The following is a 25,133-nucleotide window of genomic DNA, read 5'->3' on the forward strand; positions in this document are numbered from 1 at the left end:
TATTATCTGAGGTGAAAATAACTATCAACGATTTTTAAAAATCGTCTGATTCAATTAATATTCTCATTTTAGTTTTTAAAAAACGTTTCAGATGCTAAAAAGGTTTTATGTATCATAATATTTTGCGTTGTGCTAATTATGTTGTTGGGTATAAGTATTAGTTACCAGCAAATTAATAAAAGTGTTCATTAAAATTTTAATACCTGATATTACTTGCCGATATTTATATATATATATATAATTGCAAATATTATTATTGAGAACTTTGTTGAAAGAGAAGAAATCATGATTTAAAATTCAGATGCTATCAACCAAATTTTCGACTATCCTAAACGATTAAACCCCAACCAGCTCTCATAATCGAAATTCTGTTATGTATTATGGTCTATTTAAAAAGAGTTTATCATTTTTTAAAACATTTTAAAGCTTATGACACTATAAATTTTCATGTTAGTTTTTAATTTGTTAAATGGCAAGCCAACAAACGAAATTATTTTCGACAAAAGAAAAAGTAAAGTTATGAAGTACCGCCGTTACAATTATTCCAGTGGAAATGGAATGGAATGTACATGCATTATTCAAATATCAATTCAGATGTTGCATTCTATTCTTCTACAGCATCAGTCCTTGTCAATTGCGGATGTTATATCTTAGCAGCAATTATAATTGACGTCATAGGAAGTAAATAAAATATTAAAAAAAAGCTCGTTGAATATGTTACGTCAATCAGACCTTCCCAGTAAAATCATGCACCGGATTTTTATATACAAGCTGTAAATGAACTCTTTATCACCATCTATTTAAAGAGAAATTTTTAATTTGAAAAATAAAATTTAAATCGTAAATATCCAAACTGATTAGACAAATTTGTCGAATATTTTACATCATTCATTAATAGTCAAATTATTATTTATTTATTTATTTTGCATCTCGTTCCATCCAAGTATAAATAAACGAAGCGAAATAAATTTTATTCAGTTTAATGAAATTTGGAATTTTTAAAGGTCAATGAATCTGGTCATCCTTCCTCTCCCCACCCCCCAAAAAAAATCCTAAAAAAGATTCGAACCTCTAGTTCAAAACATCATAGTTCTATAATATTTCAGACTTAATTCATCTATTTTAATATAACTTTTTTAATTTACTTTTAATTATAGAAACAACTAGTCGCTGCATCTGCAGCAGAGACTAAAGACTACACACACACACACACACACTTTTTAAAGCAAAATCGTGACCGAAGGTAGAGAAGACACCTCTGAATTTTAAACTTCGCTTTTATTCCATCCCAGGAGGCATAATTTATGTACAAGCAGAAGCGACGAGTACATCAACACAGAACGACACAAGAGTGAAAAGAGGAAAAGCTAATGAAAGATTTATCCCTGTGATTATATACTGTGAGATTTTGATAGGGATTTCTTTACACGTGTCGATTTTAGTAAGGGAAGTATAGGGATCCGTTAAAGAGAATTCCCTTCGGTTGACAATTTTTTATCCCTTTACTCGAAGTATGGGAACTTGTCGACTTCAGCAATTTTAGAACTTGTGTTGAATTAATTAAATAAAAAAGGTGGAATTGTATCAGGAAATAAGATAGCATTTTAGAATGAAGTTAATATGGGCTAAATTAAGCTAAAAATTAGGAAATTAATTAAGTTTAAATTAGATTTTAAAATATCATTACATATACATATAGTGATGTCTCTTAATCTAATTTAAATCATTATTAATTTCCTAATTCTTATCTCCAATTAGAGAATATTTATTCATTATAAAATTTTTTCTTATTTCCTGATCCAAATACCACTTTTTCATTTAATTATTTTTAGCACACGCTCTAAAAATTACTGATTTGGTAATTCTCATGTTAAAAGTTAGGAATAAAATTCCCTGGTGCCTAAAATATTACTTCCAAAGATACTATTAGTCTATAATCAAGTTTAAGTGAATAGGATTTCTCAAAAATATAATAAAATAGATAAGAGAATTTTGGCATCATTTTTATAATCAGAATATAATTCTGTGTAAAACTAATGTAGATTTGTATCAATGGAAAGATGCCCAAAATTCAAGTTTGATTTTCATTACTTTACTACAAAATTAAATTCGATGAACGCCATGTTCAATACCAGAGAGGTGAAATGAAGAAATTTTTAAAAATACTTTTCTTATTCATATCATTTATAGTTTATAATAGAATAATATTTACTATTAAAATTTCCCCTTTTTTTTGAGCTTTCTCTCATTTTGATGAGAAAGACCAATTATTTTTTCCAATAGCAATTTGCAAAGCAATGTTTTTACGAAAGAAACAAGTACATTTTCTTTCATGCTATGAATCCTTAACTTCCTTAGGTAATATTATTAGGAACCTATTATATAGCTTTTCTGTCATATCAGTCTTATAGTTAGAAAAAGATATGCAGGAGCTTTTCATGGCTTGAGGAATGCTGTATGGAAGCAGGATCAATGCCTCCAGAGCTTTGTTATGAATGAATTTCGTGACAAAAATGAAAATCCTGGAAAATTCAAGAATTTCGACAGTATCACATTGGGGATTCAAAATTTAGGCATTCTTCTGTAGAATTCCTTGCCACATCGGAAAATCTATATAAACGTAGGGTCGAATTGATTCAGTTGATTCTGCCTTTGGATTGTTGATCTCTGGCCTAGCTTACGAATTGCATTATGGGCGCTATTGTAGTTTTATGTATGTTTGCGTTGTAAATTTATATTGTAAGTTTGATGTCCTTTTTGTACTTTGTTTCTACTTTTGTTACGTGCTTTCTTGTGGAATAAAGTGACTTTCCCTTTATCCACAAACCTTTCTCACCGTACATCCAATGGATCATTTCCGTAACAGTATTTATGTGGACGTATTTAATATATATATAAAAAAAACATTGAATTCGAAATGTCCTAACTATTAACAAAGAATTAATTATAAAAAGTAGCGAGTGTAACAGTTATTATTTGCCAAAATGTAATTGTAGTGATTAAAATTATTTGAAATTGTATTATTTTAAAATATAATGACCTGGAAATCAAAATGTGTGTGTATATATACATGATATTTTCAGAAAATCCCAAAGGAATTCAGCATCAAAGGCATTGATAAACTTAATTCGCTCTTGATGGTAAACAAGGCCGTTTTTTTTTTTTTTAATTTCATTTAAAGTCAATTTCAGAATCACTGCTAACCCCATGGCTTAACTAGGAGAGGAAAATAATTGTTTATTCTTTGGTTTTCTTTTCTCTTTAAATTTTTTCTTCTTTTGACTATGGAACTCTAGTTCAATGATTCTTTTTTGTACAAAATCCTAAACATTCTTTCGGGCGAATTGGTAGATCTTAGTTTAGCTAATCAGTAAACAAAATTTGCTTTTTTGTTTTTGTTTGTTTGTTTTCAAAAAGATATAGATAAACACTGATTCTGAAAAATGAGTCATTTTTAAGTTGACTATTTCAAAATTAAGACGCTGAAAGGTGATTCTAACCTATAGTTCGAGAGATTGTATTATGCTTTATTCATTTAAAAGTTCTATGCATTTATTTTATTTTTATTTTTAATACTTACTCTTTATTACATAACTAACCTTACTCCTGGCGACCAGCTGCTTCGCCAGGAGTAAGGCTCTCTAAAGTTTTTAAACAAATATTTATGTACTTTGTTCTCTTAATAAGTTCTCCAGCAAAATACATTTAAGCTTAAAATTTAGATACCCAAGTAAGTCATATTATTATAGAAACCTTACAGTAATTTGTTCACTGTACTATACACTCAAGAGCCAAAACATTATGACCACCCCTATATTTTGCAATGAATCCGCCTGGATGACGTGGAAGTCACGTGATCAGGTGGAAGTGGTATTTAACTGCTGCTGGAGAGTCTGAAGAAATTTTCATTGATTTCATTGATTAATTATTTTTGATTTTATTTCATTTTATTGAAGATTATGTGTTCGGATGGATAACACGCCGATCTCAGAGCGCCTTCTTATCCGAGTAAACTGCCCCGCTTGCGGGAAACTAATCGCAATCAACTTTAGTTTTGGATACTGCTATGCTTGCAAGACACCATTTCCAAAGAAATTACTAGAAGAAGTCGGATTTGATTTCTCTAAACTCCAAGAAACCCCAACACCTGAAATAAACATGGACACCCAAGACAACTGGGCAAATAGATCCACACCAACTACTCAGATCTCCAAATCCCTTGCACCCACCTCAACCAGCCACATCCCGACTGAAAATCCCATTTCTCCTCAAACTCCAAACCCTGATGTCTCAATGATTTCTCTATCATCCCAGGTACAAAAAATACCCCAAAACGACTTCCAGATTGTCCCGCCCAAAAAAGCAGCCAAAAAGCCCCGCACCGAAGATAACTTCAAATTAACCACGGAAAACTCCTACTCCCATCTACAGGAAGAAAGCGACAGGCCACCTAAATCAATAGCAACGATCAGCTTAGTCATCAAAGAAAATTACAACCTAATCCTTCAAGAGATTATGCGAAGATATCCCGAAACTGAAAACCACTTCCAAAGAGGGCATATCCAAATCAAACCTAAATCAGAAGAAACCAGACAAGAAATAATCACCCTACTTCAAAACAAAAAACAAGACTTCATCATCAACGAAGCTCCCGAAGAAAGACCCATCAAAGTCGTAATTAGAGGCCTCCCGATCCACACCACAATAGATGACATTAAAAAAGAACTCGAAGCAAACAATTATCAAATCCCAAGAATTAATCAAATGAAAAATTTCAGAGCAAAAACCCTCCTCCCACTATTTCTCGTTGAAGTCAGGAAGACCGGAAACTACAAAAACATCTTCAATCTAAATCACCTCTGCTTCCTGTCCGTGAAAATAGAGCCATACAGGTCAAAAAATACCGCTACCATTTGCTTTAACTGCTCCGGTTTCCACCACTCTGCCAGAAACTGCCGAATTCAACCCAGATGTATTAAATGCAACGGTAACCATCCCACCCGAGATTGCCAAATTAAAGAAAGAATAGAAAACCCTGTTTGTATCAACTGCAACGCAACCGGCCACCTAGCAGCCTGGAAAGGATGTCCGGCAATACCAAGAGCCCAAACCCAAACTGCAAACTACCCCAGAAGATCTTATGCCGAAATCATCAATAAAAGCAATAGCCATAACATCAATCCTACCCTCCCAAGTAGACAAGAAGTCACCTCCCAAAGACCAAATTACAGAAGACCACAGCCTCCCCAACCCACTTTAATTGAAGAAGTAAACGACATTAAAGAGCTGAAAAACCACCTCAACGACCTAAAAGAAATCAAAGAACTCCTGATCGAATTCCCCAACATTCTTAATGCCATTAAACTCAGCAAAAAAGCCAAAAGTAAACAAGAAAAACTTCTCATTTTCATAGACGCTCTCATCGCCGAAGAACCAACTCCTTGAAAACCACGCCCACCGCCGAGTCCAAGACGCCTGATTCGCCAATCCACCCCACCCCATCAATAGTACTTAAGACGATGTTCCTTGCCACCAGCCTCATTCAAGACCCTTTCCCACTCCTGTGCAAACCATCCATCGTTCTGCTGAAAGTTTTAGTCGATCGGAGATGGCGCCCTACGGGCGCCGGCGCTCCAAATTTTTCCTTGTGTCCTTGTGTCTGAAGAATCATTCTTTCACTTACTTCTGTGTGTGATGGGAAAGGCTGCGGATCTAAGCGACTTTGATAGAGGGCAGATTGTAATGACACGAAGGCTCGGAACAAATATTTCCGAAACTGCACGACTCGAGGGTTGTGCGCGATATACAGTTGTTAGTACTTATGCAAAGTGGATGAATTACGGTGAAAGCAGCAGTAGGCGACATGGTGTTGTACGTCCACACGCTATCAAAGAAAAAGGTCGTTGGAGACTGTCTCGCATGGTGCAGCAAAACCGGAGCCAGACAGTGGCTCAGCTGACAGCCCAATACAATGCAGGGCCAAGTAGAATAGTATCGGAGCACACTGTTCAGCTTACACTGTTGGATATGGGGCTACGCAGCAAACGCCCCACTCCTGTGCCTTTGCTGACCAAGCGGCATCGCCAACTGCGCCTGCGCTGGGCCCGGGAACATCGTGACTGGTCCATGAATCAGTGGGAGAGAGTTGCCTGGTCAGATGAATCACGGTTTGTCATGCATCACGCCGATGGCCGTGTCAGGATACGCCGTCTTCCAGGCGAACAGTTGCTCCCTCAATGTACAGTAGGTCATACACAGACCGGTGGTGGCGGTATTATGCTTTGGGGGACGTTCTCTTGGGCGTCTCTGGGACCCGTTGTTGTGGTAGAGCTTACCATGAATGCTACAGGGTATCTGAACATCATTGCGAACCAATTGCACCCTTACATGGCCTCTGTTTTTCCAGCTGGAAATGGAATGTTCCAACAGGACAACGCCCCGTGTCACAAGGCTAAAATTGTGTTGGAGTGGTTCCAGGAACATGATGCTGAATTCCAGTTAATGTCCTGGCCGCCTAACTGACCGGATCTCAATCCGATAGAACACCTTTGGGATGACATGGGACGCCAGTTCAGAGTTCAAAGACCACCAATTCGCAATATCTCGGATTTGCGTGATCGTTGCTTAAACATTTGGTACAATCTGTCTCCCATCTACCAAGGACTTGTGGCATCCATGCCAAGGCGGGTTGAAGCTGTGTTGCGCGCCAAAGGTGGGCCAACTCGTTATTGACAGGTGGTCATAATGTTTTGGCTCTTGAGTGTATATCTCACTAATTTGCAATCAGCTGTCGGGGAATCATGTGGGAAATATCACATTTCATATTTATTCCATGACACTGGACTTTCATTCAAACATGTGCTGAACATTACACCTTGCTCGGTATAATTTTCAATAAGAATTAATTTAATCATTCAGTTTGAGTTTTTGTCAACGTGATGGCAACGCAATGTTATACTTTGAACGTGCACTTGTAGATTAAAGTTTACTTCCATTTTGTGCGAAATAAATTTCTGAAAAGTGTAATTATAATATTTTTAAAAATCATTTAAAAAAAAGAAGCATCATTTTTATGTTAAAACATTGGTATCATTTAAAAAATTCATTTCTTGATCATTAAGATGATGATGATTTTTAGATCATTAAAATGACATCATTTAAGATGATATTAAGATAACAAGCTTTTTTTTTTTTTTATGAATGCATGTATGCGGTACATTTTCTCTACAATCTAACGTGTTTTACTATGGCGATCTGAATCGCTATTGTCCTTGATATGTGATCTCACCCATTTCAACTGGACGGCCAAATCGTTACTCATTTTTCAGTGAAAAATCATCAGAACGAAATTTGGCGAACCAGTTTTGATCCTGCCTTTCTGTCAAGGCTTCATTTCCACACGCGGCTCATAACCTCTTGTGTACTTGCGATGTGTTCTTGCCTTTTCGGAAATACATTACACTTCCGATCCAGCCTAATGAGACGGAAGGGATGGCCGGATAACAAAAAAGCTCCGGATAAGCCGGAATTCTAAGAGCTCATTTCTTTGCCCACTAATACCAGAAGACAAAATTTTTATACCAAAATTCACTATTATAACACGTATTATCTTACTTCTTATTAAGTAGTCAACTCTCCGCTTATCTCTAACCAAGTAGAATGAGAACGCAGCCGGTGAATCATAGAAGCAGTTGCCAGGTTTGCTGTTACGCCAGAGTCTAGTCGCTGTATAGAACGTAATTTCTCTTCCTAGTCACTGCAATTTTTTTTTTGGTTATCACTAATTTTGAAATCTTTACTTGGTACACTTAAAAAACACATTTAGCAAACCCAAGAACAATTTACGAATACTATACGTACTGTGCAGTTATAATCAGGAACAGTGGCAACAATGGAGGTCCGTTAAACACTAACGAAACAATGAACAATGAGAAGAACGCTGCTCTTTTCCTGTCACAACTCGTATTTTGCATAGCAGAAGCCCGCTTCCAATGCCTTGGCAATGTGCCCTGCCTTCCTCATTTAATTACGACAAAAGAAAAATTAGTCGGATAGTACGGAAGCCGGATAATCGCAAACCGAAGTGTACTGTGATACACTAAAATATGTCTGAAATGCTCGTCTTGTTCTTCTATTTTTAAATTGAGATAAAAACGAAATTAAATACTTAATCGATGCATTATTTTTTTTTTACTATATTAACCCTTTAAAGGGCCATTTTTTTCTAGTCATATTATGTTAAAATATTTTTAGGCTTGAAATTAGAATAAGAAAAGGGATTCATTTAGCTTATTAAATAAATTTAATTTAATTCATTAAATAATTTGGTTAATTAATAATTAAGTAACAAATCAAGACATGTCATTTTGTGTGAGATGAAGAACAGAAGCATCTAGGTTTCTGTCTTTCTAAAAAAATTTGTCAGAACTTATGCCAACCTATAAAATTTCCTACAGAGATAATTTCCTACAAGATTGATAAATTTGGTGGGAAGCATACTTCCCACGGCTCTAGAAAGGGTTAAAGGAAGAAGTCCAAACAAAAAAAAAAAACAATACAAATTAGGTGCTTTGAACATATTGGCAAAACAAAAGAATATGCTAAGACCATCTATTGACAAAATCCGCAATCACTTAATTGCCAACCCAATAAAACGTTTTTAATCAAAGATTAAAATATTTCAAACAATATTTATTACCCCGATAATCCCAACAACAACAATTCTTGAAATATAAATGGAAAGAGTAGCTGTGTATTGGCTGTAAAAAATTATTGCTCAGAAAGAATTTTTTTAAAATTTTATTTTTATCTGAAGCTTGACAATTGTTTTTTCAAAATTTTCAACAACATATCTCAGCATTCAAATGGTATTCGTATCATTGATATCATGATATCCTTCAAATGATATTCATGTCATGTTCATTGCTTTATCAAATATTTAATCGCATAGTTTCTTTCTTTTTTCGAAAACTAAAAAGAATATCCGTTTATTATCATTGTAGTTTATATCTCCATTTACAACAATGGTGAAAGTGAAAGTAGTAATCTTTGTGTGAGTTGGCGCTCGATAAACCAGATTGTTTGAATCTAAAACTATCAATTTGCTGTAAATATACTTTGGTTGATAAAAATATATAATCCTAAGTTTTTTTAAACTTTTTATTAGAATTATAATTAATTAAAAATTAAATCAGATTTGACGTTTTTCTGAGATAATTTCCAAAAATGACGTAATAATTTTTAAGCACAAAAAAAACTTACTACATTTTAAAATTAAAAATATATGTGAATTTTTCAAAGATAAAAATTTATTTTTCATGTAATTTTTTTCTGAATGTCGATAATTTTTTTAAAAAAATTATTTCTTGAATCATTGTTTAACAATCTATTTCATTGTTATTACACTGAGATTCAAATCATTTCCGTTGTTTCGTCAAATATTTCACAACACAAGTTTCTTCCACAGTTAAAAGAAAAGGAAGAAAGATTCTTTATAATATTTATTTAGTTTACATGAAAAATAAAAATGTAAAATTGCAGTACCTCGAAAATTAAATAATAGATCAATGGACAGTTCCATTTTGAATAGCACGGATTTCACAACGAAAATTCAATTAAATAAAAAACGGAACAAATATACGATTATTAAAATGAATGATTGAAGATAATTATTTAAAGGAATTCTGGACATCAAAGTTATATTTAAGAGATTTCATTAATACTAAACATATTCAAAATTTCTGTAAAGCCAAATAGTTGTCAAAGTCCGTGAGTAAATATATTATATAATGCATTAAAAAGTAGTAAATAATATTGTTACAAATCTGTAATTTTGCTACCCGTCACGAATAGTGTCATCCTGGGAAAAACCGTTAAAACCTTTGTAAGATCTGTCCTGTGCGTCAATGACCTGAGAGCTTGGCGGCCATTTGGCGACTAAATGGATCATACTGGAAAGTTCTAGAAGTTTCACGATCCATCCGGTAAGAACCGAGATACACCCAGATATGCTCTGACTGGTCTGGAAGATTCTAGCCCCGCCTCCCGAAACTATAAAAGACGGGCACTCTGAAGCTGCAGTGAAGTTGTGCGTATCGTCAGAAGTGGTGTGTGAGAGTAGTCGGAGTCACCGACACGTACAGAAACTGGAGGATTAGACATCAAGCAAGCTGCTGAACTATAGCGATTAAATGCTTTACGTTATTTAGAAGAAAAATATTTTGTAACAATATATATTAACAAACATTGTTAATTATCATATATTAATAACTACTTATCGCTTAAAAATATTGGTAAGGATTAATGTAACAATCGGTTCTGTTTCAAAGTGACCGATTTCGATATATCGGGTTTTATTTTCATAAATTTGCCATATTCAATTTTTGGAATCATTTTTAGCTAAAAAAAAACATACAAAAGAACACAAAGTACTAAATAAAAACTTTTTACATTAAAATTAAAATTCAGGCTTCAAAGACATTGAGTTTCTATGTACCAAATTTCATGGCTGTAACTGTGATAGATTTATCTTGATACTGTATATACATATATATACGCAAACACTTTCTTTTATGAATGTAGATAAATATATAATTACAATTGTATTGAATGAATATCAATATATTATTTTCACCGCAGAAATTATTTTTTTTCTTTATCCAATTAATTAAAACTAAGCAGTCAATGATAAACAACAAATATTTTATAAATTTTTATTTCTAATCAATACATAAACAAAAAAATATATTTACAGCACTCGTTAATTTAATTAATTATTAAATCATTCTCAGTTTCTGAATTTTGAATTCACAAATATCTTTCAAAATCGTTTAAATTATAAAAAAATTAAAGGATCATTTTATACAATAAAATGAAAATAATTTCAGTTCATAAATATGAATGTTAATAACAAAGTGTTCTAATGTTAATTAGTTGCCAACATATTTTAATAAGAAACTGAAAGTCCTATTAGAAAAAAAAATGTAAAATAGTAAAACATTAAAATATCGATTTTTTTTCATTTAAAGAGTTAAGTTAAAGTTAAAAAAAAAAAAAAAAAAAAAATTGCACAAAACTACAAAATAAATTAAAATCAGAGTTACCAAATTTGTTATCATTGTAATAGTATCGCAAAGTTTTCATTCGGTTCCAAAATGGTACAACAGCAGCATTCTGTAGATGCCACGATTTAAATTGCAATTAAATGCATAAAAAAATTATGATCATAATTTACTTCATGTGTATTAATTTGTACATATGTATTTTTACATTCAAGTAATACTCTGCAACTAAATCTAATAATTGAGTGACCATCAATTATTAGATGTTTATCTCAATATGACTTTTATACGATAAAAAGTTAATTGAACATTCGTTCCTCTATTCTAAAGTTTCGTAGCATTATATTGTTTTAGGCTTGATTCGTTCGTCTTTTATTTATTTTTAAACTTCCATTATATAAATATATATGCATGTATGTAATGATATCTCTTAATCTAATTTAAGTCCTCATTAATTTCTTAATTTTTAACTTAATTTATCTCATATTAATTTCATTCTAAAATGTTCTCTTATTCCCTGATCCAATTTCCTTTTTCTTTATTTAATCATTCTAACACGCGTTTTTAATAAAACTGCTGATATATACATATTCTCCCCCTCCGAGTGAAAGGATAAAAGTCCCTAATGCTTACAACATTCTTTTACAGATACATAAGATTCTTTTTCCTAAATCGTCACGTGTAAAAGAAATCCCTGTCAAAATCTTGTAGTAAAATCACTGAAAGAGAAAATGTCTGTCTATTTTGCTCTTGTTTCGTGATGCAGACTGACGCATTGCTTATTGCATGAAAATTATGCCTCCCGTGGTGAAATAAATCAAAGTTAAAAATTTTAAAAGTTTCTTCTTCTATAATAAAAGTTCTTTCTTCTTTAATAAAGTTCTATAAAAGTTCTTTCTCATATAAATATATACCAATAATGACATGTTCACAAAAAATGCATTAAATGTCAACTTGACATGCTCTCTTGACTCCTCGCTCTTTCTGTTATCTCTACCTACCCTTAATCATAGCAATAAAAAGTATTGTGCCGGCGTCCTGGCATAGGGGTAGCGCGTCTTCCCCGTGACCTGGGCGCCCTGGGTCCCGGTTCGGGCATGGTTGTTCTTTCTGTTCTATCTGTGAGATGTGTGAATATGCCCCCCTGCAAAAAGGGGTTGTGCAAGCGAATGTGATGCGTGAGTAGCTAAGACCGACTCTTGGCCCTAGTTGGCGCTATTAAAAACAAGAGACGCTCCCTTGGCTTAAAATCACTGACTTCGTCAGCGATCTTGTCCATGGCAAGTGCCATTATAAACAACAACAACAAAATAAAAAGTATTGTAGTAAAATATACTTAAAAATATTTTTAAAAAAATATTAAAATCAGAAATGCAAATAAAACTACATGCAAATAAAATTAATACGACCGTAAAGCTTATTTTTTTTTAATTTTAAAGAGATATAAAACTGATTGTCTTGCAATAATATGAACCGAAGTGGATAAAGAAAAACTTTGATTAATTTTTATTTAAAATTTTAATTAGTATTTTGAAAAAAAAAATTTAAGACAATTTACAAATAATATGCCAACTTATAGACATTATCAAGTTAACGTAATTGACAAACACAAATAGTATTATAGAAATAATTCCTAAAAACTTATTCGCGCTGATTCATAATAATAAAAAACAATCCTCATTTTCACTAAGAATATTCCAGATATTTATATGAATATTGTTATTATTTTATAGTAATACTGGAAATCATTTCGAGCAAAATACAAAGACTTGGCAAAAAAAAAAATATGGGAAACAAAAAATATTTAAAGAAAATAAAACAAGAAAAATTCATGAATACAGAAAAAAAAATTAATTTTTAAAAATACCTAAAAAATATTTGAAATTCATTTCTGGCAAAACGTTTAAAATTAATATCGAGAACTCAATTTTATAAATGACATCTCAGTTCAATTATTCAATGGCAATCATATTTTATACATTTCCACAATTAGGTTTGGACATAGGTTCACAATCAGGCTATTCCCTTATGTTTTTAGGAAAGGGGTAACTATTTCACACCTACTTTTTGAACTTCAGAAACATCGTCTCTGCAGCTAAGCGAGGATTCTTTTCCATCATCACTTTCCATTCATCAGAATTGATAATGTGTGCATCATGTTTTAGGATGAACTTTTGAACAACTGATTTCAAGTCTTTGTCCTGATACAAGTCAGCTAAAACCAAGACGTCGCATGCATTGGTCAGACTGAGATTTGTCTTCAAGAAAGTGGTACACTCAGCCTTTAGTGCTAGAATTTGGTACTTGTCTGACGCAGTGTACAGAGCGCAAGCAGTCTCCCACTGGAGGTCTTCCACGGAGTCGGTGTACATGTACAAGAGCATACGGCGTACAGTGTCCGGTTTTAAATCCTCGATGTCGATTCGATCCCTCGCCCTTTCCTTCATATCACTTTTGTGCATGGCTCTGAAGACCGGAGACCTGGCGCATAAAATAAACCAATGGGCGGAGAAAGTTTCAGTTTCAACACAAAGTTTTACATCACATTGGATATTTTCTCTTAACATGCTATTGATATCATCTTTTAAACTTGGAATTTTTGTATCGGACACTTCTGGAGACATTGGAGGATTTGCAGTTATCTTTTTGACATCAGGGATAACACCTTTTTGAGGTAATAAATCGTCTTTAACTGGGACCGAATTAGATATTTCAACCCCGATTCCGCAGCTGATACTTTCGACTCCTTGCGATACAATATCAGAAGCATATGTACAATCACAAAGTAGCGTCAAAACGTCATTTGGTATGTATTTCTGAAAATCAGACATTAAAAAATATTTTGTGAGAGATAAAGTTACTGTGCGATTTTCTCTGAATTTTTCATGAAAAATTCTGTATTGACCGCAATCTACAGCATTTCCTTTAACATCTAAAAGTGAAGCTTTAAATGTTAAAAATATTGGAATTTGTGTTTCAGAAGGAAAAGAGATAGTTATCCTCACATTCCTCAAATGAATGGACGGAATTAAATGCATTATTGGCATGTTATTCGATATCGAACTTATCACATAAGTTCTATTATCTGTATTTTTACATCCACTGAAATTTTCCATTTTCCATAAGAAGTGTCTATGCTCGAACGCAAAACAAGTACTGGCGATGCACTGTCCATCCACCTGAGCATTCCATATTCTACAGCGAACCGTCAATGTTTCTTCAGGTTGAAATGTTGACCGATTTTTATAGTGTACAATTTTACTAGACAGAAATGGTGATTCTTTCTTAGATTTGTCTTTAATGAAGCGTTGTCTTTCAATGTCCGATGACTCAAGAATCGAGCCATCTTCTGCTAGAAATGCTATGTCATAGTCTATTTCTATATTCTCTTGCCCATGAATGTACGACTGTCTACTCAAGTAAAAATAAATCATGCTTCTGTGTATCTTAAACATAGCGCATCCTGTGTATCCTGTACGCATGATCAAACTCCATTTCGAGCCTTCCGTTGTATCGACAATAAAAGTAGGACTTACAGTGCTCTCTTGTTGAAGATATGCAATGTTTTTCAGTTTCCAAATGAAGCTAAAGCATTTTCCTCTATCCATGTCGCTTCGAGAAAAAAAGACTGTAGGAATAAGTCACTGCTGGCAAAATAGCTTTATACGTATCAGACCGAGGAATGCTATTAATAAGAATTGATCGAATTCAAAACAAGATACGTGCATCCGTTTTGAAAGTAAAAGCTAATCGGTTCTTACCTGTTGCTGAAAGAGCAGCTCGAAATAATCGTCTGTTGCTTTTCTTTTTTCGCTCTTATCTGCCCCCCCCCTTCCCTTTCTCACGGTGTTTTTTTTTATCGCCGAGCTTCATGATATCGCACCGTTTAAAAGACGACTTCGAGACCATTTTAATCATTTAGTTGTAATCAAATCGCTACCAGCAAGCGAACGTTAGATATTTTTTCACAAAAAAACTTATCAGCCGTCGGGTGATGTTGCCATCTATCTATATGAAAATTTATGCAGGTGTCTATTTGGGTATAGCTAATTCTAAATCAATTCGGAAAAGGCTATAAATGACATAAATAATTAAATTTTATGTCGTTTGAGTTTGAGTTGATTTGAAAAAGCTGAGAATTCTAAATTCTTATGCAATTCTTTGTTATGTTTTATAAAATATTCTAAGGCATACTAACTTAAGATACTTAACTTACTTTGATTTTTACTTGTCCTAAACTATCAGCTGTCAAATGGGATTTTTTTTTCAACTGGGTTGCCAACATTTTACTGCACGGATAGTGGCAAATTCAAATCTTACTTTTATTTTGGGACACCCTTTATATATATATGTTAGCAGTTAACTCAAAAAAGTTAGAATGAAATTATATGAAATTTGGTAAATGGCCCCGATATTAAACTTTTAAGTCTATGTCAAATTGCGAACCCAATCGGTTGAAGAAAAGAGATGCAAAATGCAGAATCGAATTCCTTCACGATATGACAAAACAGCAGTCTCCCTTTAAAGGAGCCCAAATCTTCGACAAACAATAATATTGGCATTATTCTATTATAAACTTAATAAGCATCACTATAAATGATATGGTTAAAATTTGGCGAATTATGGGTCTTTGGTGATTATGCCATAGAATTTAGCGGATTTCGCTTGAGTTTGCACTAAGCGGTAAATATTGTAGGAATATATGAGAAAATCGACGAGAGAATGTGTTCGCTGGGTTTTTTATAAATATTTTTTGTTGAAAACTCGGCAAAATCTGATTACCTTTCAGAACCTTCACTCTTTGCGCTTTATTTGTTTTTTTTTTGTGTGTGTTTTTGTGTTGTTGTTTTTTGATTTTTTTTTGTTGTTGTTGTTGTTGTATGTTTGTTTAGTTTGGCTTGATTTGTTTTAGTTTAATAGCATTCATATCCCATTTCGAAATAATACAAGGATTATTGGAGAGAATCGTAGGTTTGAACCATGATCAGATGACGAGAACGACACCTGAAGTGACACTGTCGTCGCCAAATCGGATGGGCATTTGGCTTCAAAAATGTACCAGATATACTTACACCGTATGCATCCATAAAGACATTCCAAACAGGAATGGTTCATTGGTGGCTAATTGGAAACTTTCGGCCCCAAAACCAAGACTTACCACCAGGAAGGCCACTAGGGTCCGCTTTATTTGTCTCATACTTTACCCTAAACTAGACTACAGACTTCTTAATAGTATCTTTTTTATTTCAGGGGAAGTTCTTGGAACCTGTGCTGCAGTGATCCTCCATTCCAAACTAGCCTTCGTCGGTCTCTATGCGGTCAAGAAATCCCACAGGGGAAAGGGTCTTGGAGTCCGAATATGGAAAAAAGCCATGGAACATATAGGAGAAAGGAACGCTGGTCTGAATTCAGTACCTGAACACCTCAGGACGTACAGGGACCTTGCTGGTTTCAGCAACGTAGCACCTTGGTGTACTCTAATATGCGAGGGAGTTCCGGATTTTGGAATTCGAAATACCGAACCGGAAGGCATTCAGGTACGTTGATGTTCAGTATTATCAGAATGAACTCATAAAATTTCATTTGTTGCTTATAAAGTTATAAAACATTAATATTTTTTTTCAATAAATTTAATATCACATAAAGAAGTCCAAGTTTCAGCTATTTCTTAAAACACTACCATTTTTACTTTTCTCGAATACGAAATATAGAGAGAGTTTTTAATCGTCAAATAACTGGAACGCGAGATTTTGGCAGATCTGCACTTTCTAGACCTCCCTAAATTCGGAAAACATTTTTGGGAGATGTTTATCTGTGACAAAGATAACTCAAAAACACTTTCAGCTAGAAACATGAAATTTAGTATATGGTCTTTACATCTAATTTGCAAGTTTCTATCAAATTTTGAATAAAATCTATTCAGAAAAAGTCTATCCGTCCTGCTGTTCGAATATAAATTAACACGAATTTAATATATTTAAGAGATAAATTATATAAATTAACACGAATTTAATAGAAATTAAGAGATTTCAGTACTTAAAATTTGGTACACAGATTTAACATCTGTAATGTAGGCGCCTATCAAATTTTGAGCCAGATTCAACAAGAGATTGGCCGTCTGTCGGTCGGTCCTTTCAGAAACATAAAACGCGATAATGCAAAAACGATATGACTTAAATATATCAAATTTGGTATGGGAATTTGTGACTACAAGAGTAGTTTTTTTTTTGTCGAATTTTTATTTCAATTGCTGAAGAAAAATGCGTCTGAAACACAAATTCGATCAGGATTAATACTATTTACCCATGTCAGGGATTAATCGACTATGGACTCGCCAACGATCATGCGCTAGATTCAGCAAAAATGATAAAATCCCGCCAAGGTTTAATATTTCGTAATTATTGTGCGCCAACGACATGCAAGGCGTCCTCTGGCACAACACTTTGATTAGAGAGTGTAGGAGAAAACTATCACTCCCGCTGATTAGCTATTGTTTTTTATTATTATTATTAAAGGAATTCATTATTTATCGTATGGTATTTTTGCAACACCTCTTTTCTTTTTCGTATACGTAGTATAAACTACAGTAATCGACAAAAAATTCAAAATCGGGATTTTTGACGAATCTATACGTTTTGGACCTCTCCCCAGTTCAAAAATTTTTGGTAAATGTCTGTGTGTGACAGAGATAAATCAAAAATGTTTTGAGCTAGATAGTTGGAATTTGATATACGGTCTTCACACCAAATTTGCAGATATCTGTCAAATTTTGAATAAAATCTGTTCAGAGGAAATCCGTCTGTCCGGCTGTTTGAATACAAGTTAACATGATAATTACAAAACGTTGAGAGCTAGATATATAAAATCGGTACTGAAACGCCTATCAAATTTTGAGCCAAATCCAACAATGGGGTTAACTGTCTGTCGGTCTGTACTTTCAGAAATATAAAAAAGCAATAATTCAAAAACAAAATGGCCTTAAATATAATTTGGTATGTGATTTTAAGACTACAAGTGCAGTTTTGTGTTCAATTTTATATTCAAGTCAGTTGAGAAAAATGTGTTTAAAATATAAATCCGATTTTTGGATATTATTGACGCTTGCCAGGAATTAATAGCCAAATAACTCGCCACGAATGACACGATAGATTCAGTGCAAATGTTAAATTCACTCCAAAAATTAATATTTTGTAACTTTTGTACGCCAATTCCATGTAAGGCATTCTCTGGCAGGACAAGTTTATTAGAGAGAACGCGAAAAAGATTGGGAGACACGCCCCCTGCTTTTAGTGAATATGAGGTGTTGGAGTTAGATGCGGCCCAATCCAACCATATGAGAATTATCGATACTAACTATACCGGGCGTTTCAAAAATGACCGGCATATTTCAAAAATCAATAAAAACTAAACGGGCAGCAATAAAAATGCACCGTTTGTTACAATATGCTTGGGAGAACAGTAAATTTTCAGGCAGACAAACTTACTAAATTAGTTACAATTTTCAACAACAGATGGCGCTGCAGTCTGAAAAAATCTAAACTACGATATTTTCCAGATATCCACTATGCGCAGCAATAACATGGCGTAATCTCAGAATGAAATGAGCAGAAACCCGTGTAAACGTCTCAGGAGGGTGGTTTCACATGCAGAACAGACGTATTGCTTCAGTTGTTAAATTGTTTCTGAATTGTGGCGGTTCACCAGATCTTTCAAGTGTCCCCACAGAAAGAAGTCGCAGGGGTTCATGTCTCGCGATTTCAAAATTTTTCAAACAGATCCATTATTGTATAACTTTTCGGCTCTTTAGTTACATTAAACTTTCGTTGAAAACTTCGTCTTGTTGCAATAACACTGTGTTCTACGCGGTGGAATTCCAACACCAGAAAAATCCTTTGTTCTAAGGAATAAACCATTTTTTCACAACAAACTTGCAATCTGTGAACAGCACACGCTTAAAGCAGAAAGATGACTTACAGAATGGCGAACTCAGACTGCGTTTTCTTCTATATCTTTCAAATCGCCTGCAGCACCATCTGTTGTTGTAAATTGTAACTAATTTCGCAAGGTTTTTCTGCTTGAAAATTTACTGTTGTCCCAAGCATATTGCAACAAACGGTATATTTCTATCGCTGCCCATTTAGTTTTTATTGATTTTTGAAATATACCGGTCATTTTTGAAATACCCGGTAGCATATTTTGTATTTGCATTTACGATTATTGACTTTTCTTTTTTCAGATAGTTCAGATTCGAGCTTCAGTACTTCCTGCTGTTATCAACTACGACGCAACCATACAAGGCTACGACAGATCCAAAATCGTTACTTTGAGCACAGCAGAGGAAGATAGCTATGCTTTAGCTGCCGTGCGCAATGGAACCAGGAGAGTCTGCGGTTACGGCTGCATCAAAAATAATGTCCAGGATTCGCTGCTGGTCGGGCCACTGTACGCCGATCGAATCGACATCGCTGAAGAACTTTTGCGTCATCTCTTCACCGAATTCCCTGGAGATTCCAACGGCAAAATCACAATTGGCGTCATAAACTGCAATTCCGAAGCCATGAAGCTAGTGACGAAGTTGAATCTGGACATTGGCGAGGAAGTGCCTCGTTGCTACACGAAAGAGCAGGTTCACGCCAACTTTGAGAAAGTTTTTGGCCAACACGCTCTCAATTTTTGCCCGTTTTGAAATCGAATATATATGTATGACGTAATTGGTTTTAGTTTGGTGTGCATAATTATTACCAAACTGACTCTATATCTGTTTTTATTTCATGTGCATTTACTGTTAAATACGAAAGCTGACTCTATATATGTTTTTTATTTCATATGCAATTATTGTTAAATACGAAAACTGACTCTATGTCTGCTTTTATTTCATATGGAATTATTGTTAAATACGAAAGCTAACTCTATCTGTTTTCATTTCATATGCATTTATTATTGAATACGAAAGCTGACTCTATGTCTATTTTTATTTCATATGCATTTATTGTTAAATACGAAGGCTGAGTCTATGTCTGCTTTTATTTCATATGCATTTATTGTTAAATACGAAGACTGGCTCTGTATCTGTTTTCATTTCATATGCATTTATAGTTAAATAAGAAGGCTGAGTCTATATCTGTTTTCATTTCAAATGCATTTATTATTGAATACGAAAGCTGACTCTATATATGTTTTTTTATTTCATATGCATTTATTGTTAAATACGAAGGCTGACTCTATGTCTGCTTTTATTTCATATGGAATTATTGTTAAATACGAAAGCTAACTCTATCTGTTTTCATTTCATATGCATTTATTATTGAATACGAAAGCTGACTCTATGTCTATTTTTATTTCATATGCATTTATTGTTAAATACGAAGGCTGAGTCTATGTCTGCTTTTATTTCATATGCATTTATTGTTAAATACGAAGACTGGCTCTGTATCTGTTTTCATTTCATATGCATTTATAGTTAAATAAGAAGGCTGAGTCTATATCTGTTTTTTATTTCATATGCAATTATTGTTAAGTGAGAAAGCTGTTCGAAGTCAAAAGAGTGTTAAATATTGTTTATATGCTTTGTTATTCAGGACGTAGATAATATTTACTGGACATGCTTTTAATTAGATAGCCTAAACAAGAAACTTCGACAGATAATCTCTTCCGCGCAATAGCTTTTAACCACTTGCCAAATAAGGATGGAATCTTGCCCCGGGTCAAAGAAGGAACAAATTTTAATAGAGCTATGTGCAGCAAGCCCATCCATTGCCAGTTGATACATCCCATTTTGGCTCGTTCTTCTTTTTATACCCCCAAATGACAGAAAACTAAAACATTAAGCAATTCGATTTTCCATTAACATACTTACATCAAGACAGAAGGTCGGGTTATCACCTCTGAGCAAAATAAGATCAAATATTAGAAAGCATTATGAAGAAAACTCATCGATTGCCATGCGACTTACTCCCTTTAGGCACAACTTCATATTGTACCGTTGGCTGACAGGAAACAAAAACACTAAACCATTTAATTTTCTATTTACTTATTTATATTGAGACAGAAGGTCGGGTTCTCAACTACATAAAATACAAGAGAGTAAATATTCCCAAAGCCTTATGCAGAAAAATCCTTGCAAGTTACAATTTATCTTAAGGTAGATATCTTTTATTATTCCATTGTTTGACAAAAAGCCCAAGTACTAAGCACTTTGACATCTTATATGCAATTTTGAGATTGCTGAATTAAATTCAGTCTTCACATGTAGAAAGAAGTGGTGTAGCAAGGGTAAATGGCGTTGGGGGCATCATATTTTTCTCCGTTACGTCACCATATTTGACATCATAGGCTACTGCTTCGACGTGTCTTCTAGGGTATGCGACGGAGCAATTATATCTCCCCTCCCCAGTCCCACATGGAAACTTGACCCTTCAGCACACGCACCCATATTTTGAATATTAACACAAATACAACAATATAAGTTAACATAACTACAAAACGAAGAGAGCTAGATAGATAAAATTAGGCACACTCATTTAATATCTATAGTGTTGACACCTATCAAATTTTGAGTCAAATCCAGTGAGGGGTTGACCGTCTGTCGATCTGTACCTTCAGAAACATATAAACGCGATAACTCAAAAAATTAAATATATAAAATATGATTTGGGATTTTATGATTACAATTGCAGCTTTTTAACAATTTTTTATTTCAATCGATTGGTAAAAAACGCATCTAAAATACAGATTCGATTTTCGGATGTTATTAACGCATCCTAAGGCTTAACCGCCAAATAACTCGCCATGAATGACACGATAGGTTAATTGAAAATGCTAAATTCACGCCAAAGGTTAATATTTCCAAACTGTTCTAACGCCAATGCCAAATAACTCGCCATGAATGACAGGATAGGTTAATTTAAAATGCTAAATTCACGCCAAAGGTTAATATTTCCATACTATTCTACGCAAATGCCAAATAACTCGCCATGAATGGCACGATAGGTTAATTTAACATGCTAAATTCACGCCAAAGGTTAATATTTCCAAACTGTTCTACGCCAATGCTAAATAACTCTCCATGAATGACACGATAGGTTAATTGAAAATGCTAAATTCACGCCAAAGATTAATATTTTTAAACTATTCTACGCCATTGTCAAATAACTCGCCATGAATGACACGATATATTAATTTAAAACGCTAAATTCACGCCAAAGGTTAATATTTCCAAACTATTCTATGCCAATGCTAAATAACTCTCCATGAATGACACGATAGGTTAATTTAAAATGCTAAATTCACGCCAAAGGTTAATATTTCCAAACTATTCTACGCCAATGCCATGCAAGATGTTCTCGAGTATAACACTTTTATGCAAATATGCGAGAAAGGTTTGAAGAGAATCGAGCGTTTTTGCTGTTGTAGAAATCATAAAATATGGGTAAAAACGTCAAATATAATATTAGACGAAACTTTGAACGTTTCGCATCTGAGACTAATGCATTTGACATATAATTTCCCTGCTGTCGTACTAAAGGGAAAATAAATCATTCCCTTTTCTTTCTCTTATACGTAGTATAGAGAAAGTATTGTAATCGTCAAGAAATTCGAACTCGAGATCTCTACTTTACTGACCTCTCCGAGTTCGAAAAACACATTTTTGGAAAATGTCCGTAAGAAAGACAACTGCCTGTGACAAAGATAACTCAAAAACGCTTTGAGCTAGACAGTTGAAATTTGGTATACGGTCTTTACATCAAATTTGTAAACCTCTATCAAATTTTGTGTAAAATCTGTTCAGAGCAAGTACGGCTGTTCGAATATAAGGTAAGACAATCATTATAAAACTAAGAGAGCCAAATCTATAAAATTCGGAACACAGATTTAACATGTATAGTGTAGAAATTTGTCAAATTTTGATCCAAATCCAATTGCGGATTGATTGCCTGTCGGTCTGTTCTTTCAGAAACATGTAAACGCGATAATCCAAAAACGCAAGGATTTAAATATATCAAATAAAGTATGGGATTTTGTGATTACAAGTACAGTTTTGTGTCAAATCTCTGCTCCAATCGATTGAGAAAAATGTGCCTAAGCACAAATTCGATTTCGAACACTGTTAACGGTATGTCAGGGATGAATCGCCAAAAATCTCGCCAAGGATGATACGATAGATTCCGTAAAAATGCCAAAACTTAATATTTCATAATTATTGAACACCATCCAAGGCGTTCTCTGGCATGACAAATTTATTAGAGAATATGCGAGAAAGTTTTCGGAAGACCACTCCCGCTGCTCTCAATACTTAACAGAATTGCATAAAACGATGATATGAATACAGAGTGAACTTTTGATATAAGTACGGAACGATCCTTTGATATGAGTACAGATGGGTCCTTCAATACGAATGCAGAGTGATTCTTTGATATGAATCAATATGATTTCACTGCCAAGAGGATGAACTTAATAACTTTTCTATGAGCAAAAATTTCTTCAAAGTTATAAAGCATGTCTAGTGTTAATTTGTATGTCTTGAAATTCTTTTGTGTTAGAATTCTGTAAGAAATTTTAATAATAATTAAAGTAACAGTTTTAGGTGTTGAATTTTTCTGTCCTGATTCAAAACTCTGTCTTTCTTTTCTTTTTCTTTTTTTTTATCTCACCATTTTTTTTTCCCTCATTTCAGATTCGAGGAATTTAATGAATCTCATGATTTGTACCATAAATAACATTAATTCAAATTCCACATAGATGTAAGCTGGGTAATCTTATGAATTTCGAATTATACTATTACGCCCAAAAAGTTCTAGAATTCATTTTATTACAGAAGAAGGAACACATATAGAATCTGTCTATTTCATGTTTCTTTGAAGGTAACTACTTATACAACCGAACATTGTTGCCATAGTTCATACAAAAATGTAAATACGAATTATAAACTTTCTTTTGTCTCTTTCTCTAGTGCTTTCGTTGATGCACTTCTTCGGAACTTGAGAATTGTTGAACTTAAAGGAAATTCTTCATCAGAGTAAAATTTCAAATGAAGTGATATGAGGAAAAAGATATACTCACTGAAAAACAGGAATGTGAAATTTTGATATGTATTAAAATTTAAAAAAAAAAAAAACTGCGAATCGCACCTTAGTAACAAATAGTTAAAGTAACACCAGTAAACAAATAGTTAAAGTTACAAAATAGTTAACAAGAGGGAGTACTAGTACCCATGATTTCATCTTTCTTGTCAAGGGAAATTTTGAATGCTTACAATTATAGGCTATGTGCATGCGCTGTATGTACCTGAATTGCATGAAAACCGTTTTCACTGGTTGGTTAATACTCTACTCTTGCTCTACGGAGGGTAGCATTTCACTGGTTGGTTATATAATATTCAAATCTTGCTTTACGGGAGATAGCATAAATTATTTCCATTTTGAAAATATTTAGAAAGCATTCTGGAAATTTTTGAAAAAATTCTAGCATGATAAAGGACTCTTCGAGATCATAATCTACAAGTCAAAGTTATTCACGTAACCTTAATAAGAATTTGTGCATCAACAAATAAGCAAAACGACCAGTAAAGTGAAGGACATAGAACAGTTAGACGATTGGGGAGATATTGTTGGACAGTCATCTATACTTATAATAAAGCTCAGTGTGTGTGTGTGTGTGTGTTGGCGCTCTACAGGCCAGACCGTTCTACTTACAGCTACCAAATTTGAGAAATGTATGCTTTGGAGGCTGGGATCAATTTTACAGCATAAAATCATATTGAAGTTATTTTACATCATATTAAAGTTCAAAAATTTAGATAAATTTTGAATGATACTAATGTTTTAACGAACAAATTAAATTTCAATTTTAATAAATAATTTAATCATATTTCTCAACAATTTATTTCGTGCAAAATAAAAATAAAATTTAAGCTGCACTTGCACGTTAATGAGAAGAAAAAAATCAACTTTTATCTAGCCGTTGCCATCATATTGACAAAAGCTCAAATTAAAAAATAAGTTAACTTATCTTTCCAAATTAAATATATGAAAATGTAATTTTCAGCGCGTGTCTGTATGAAACTAAATTTTGGAA

General features: G+C 33.6%; 1 protein-coding gene across 1 annotated transcript in view; it reads left to right on the plus strand.

Annotated features, from left to right (window-relative positions):
• LOC129988283 (uncharacterized) overlaps window positions 1-23,651 on the plus strand; it is a 63,918-nt gene extending 40,267 nt beyond the window's left edge. Inside the window, exons 2-3 of the mRNA XM_056096471.1 lie at window positions 16,311-16,597; window positions 19,297-23,651. Of these exons, the coding sequence (XP_055952446.1) occupies window positions 16,311-16,597; window positions 19,297-19,746 (737 nt within the window). The 3' untranslated portion in view covers window positions 19,747-23,651. The remainder of the gene's footprint in view (window positions 1-16,310; window positions 16,598-19,296) is intronic.
• Window positions 23,652-25,133: the final 1,482 nt, after the last annotated feature.

The sequence above is a fragment of the Argiope bruennichi genome, chromosome 10 (genome assembly GCF_947563725.1).
Source record: "Argiope bruennichi chromosome 10, qqArgBrue1.1, whole genome shotgun sequence".
NCBI classification, from domain to species: Eukaryota; Metazoa; Arthropoda; class Arachnida; order Araneae; family Araneidae; genus Argiope; species Argiope bruennichi.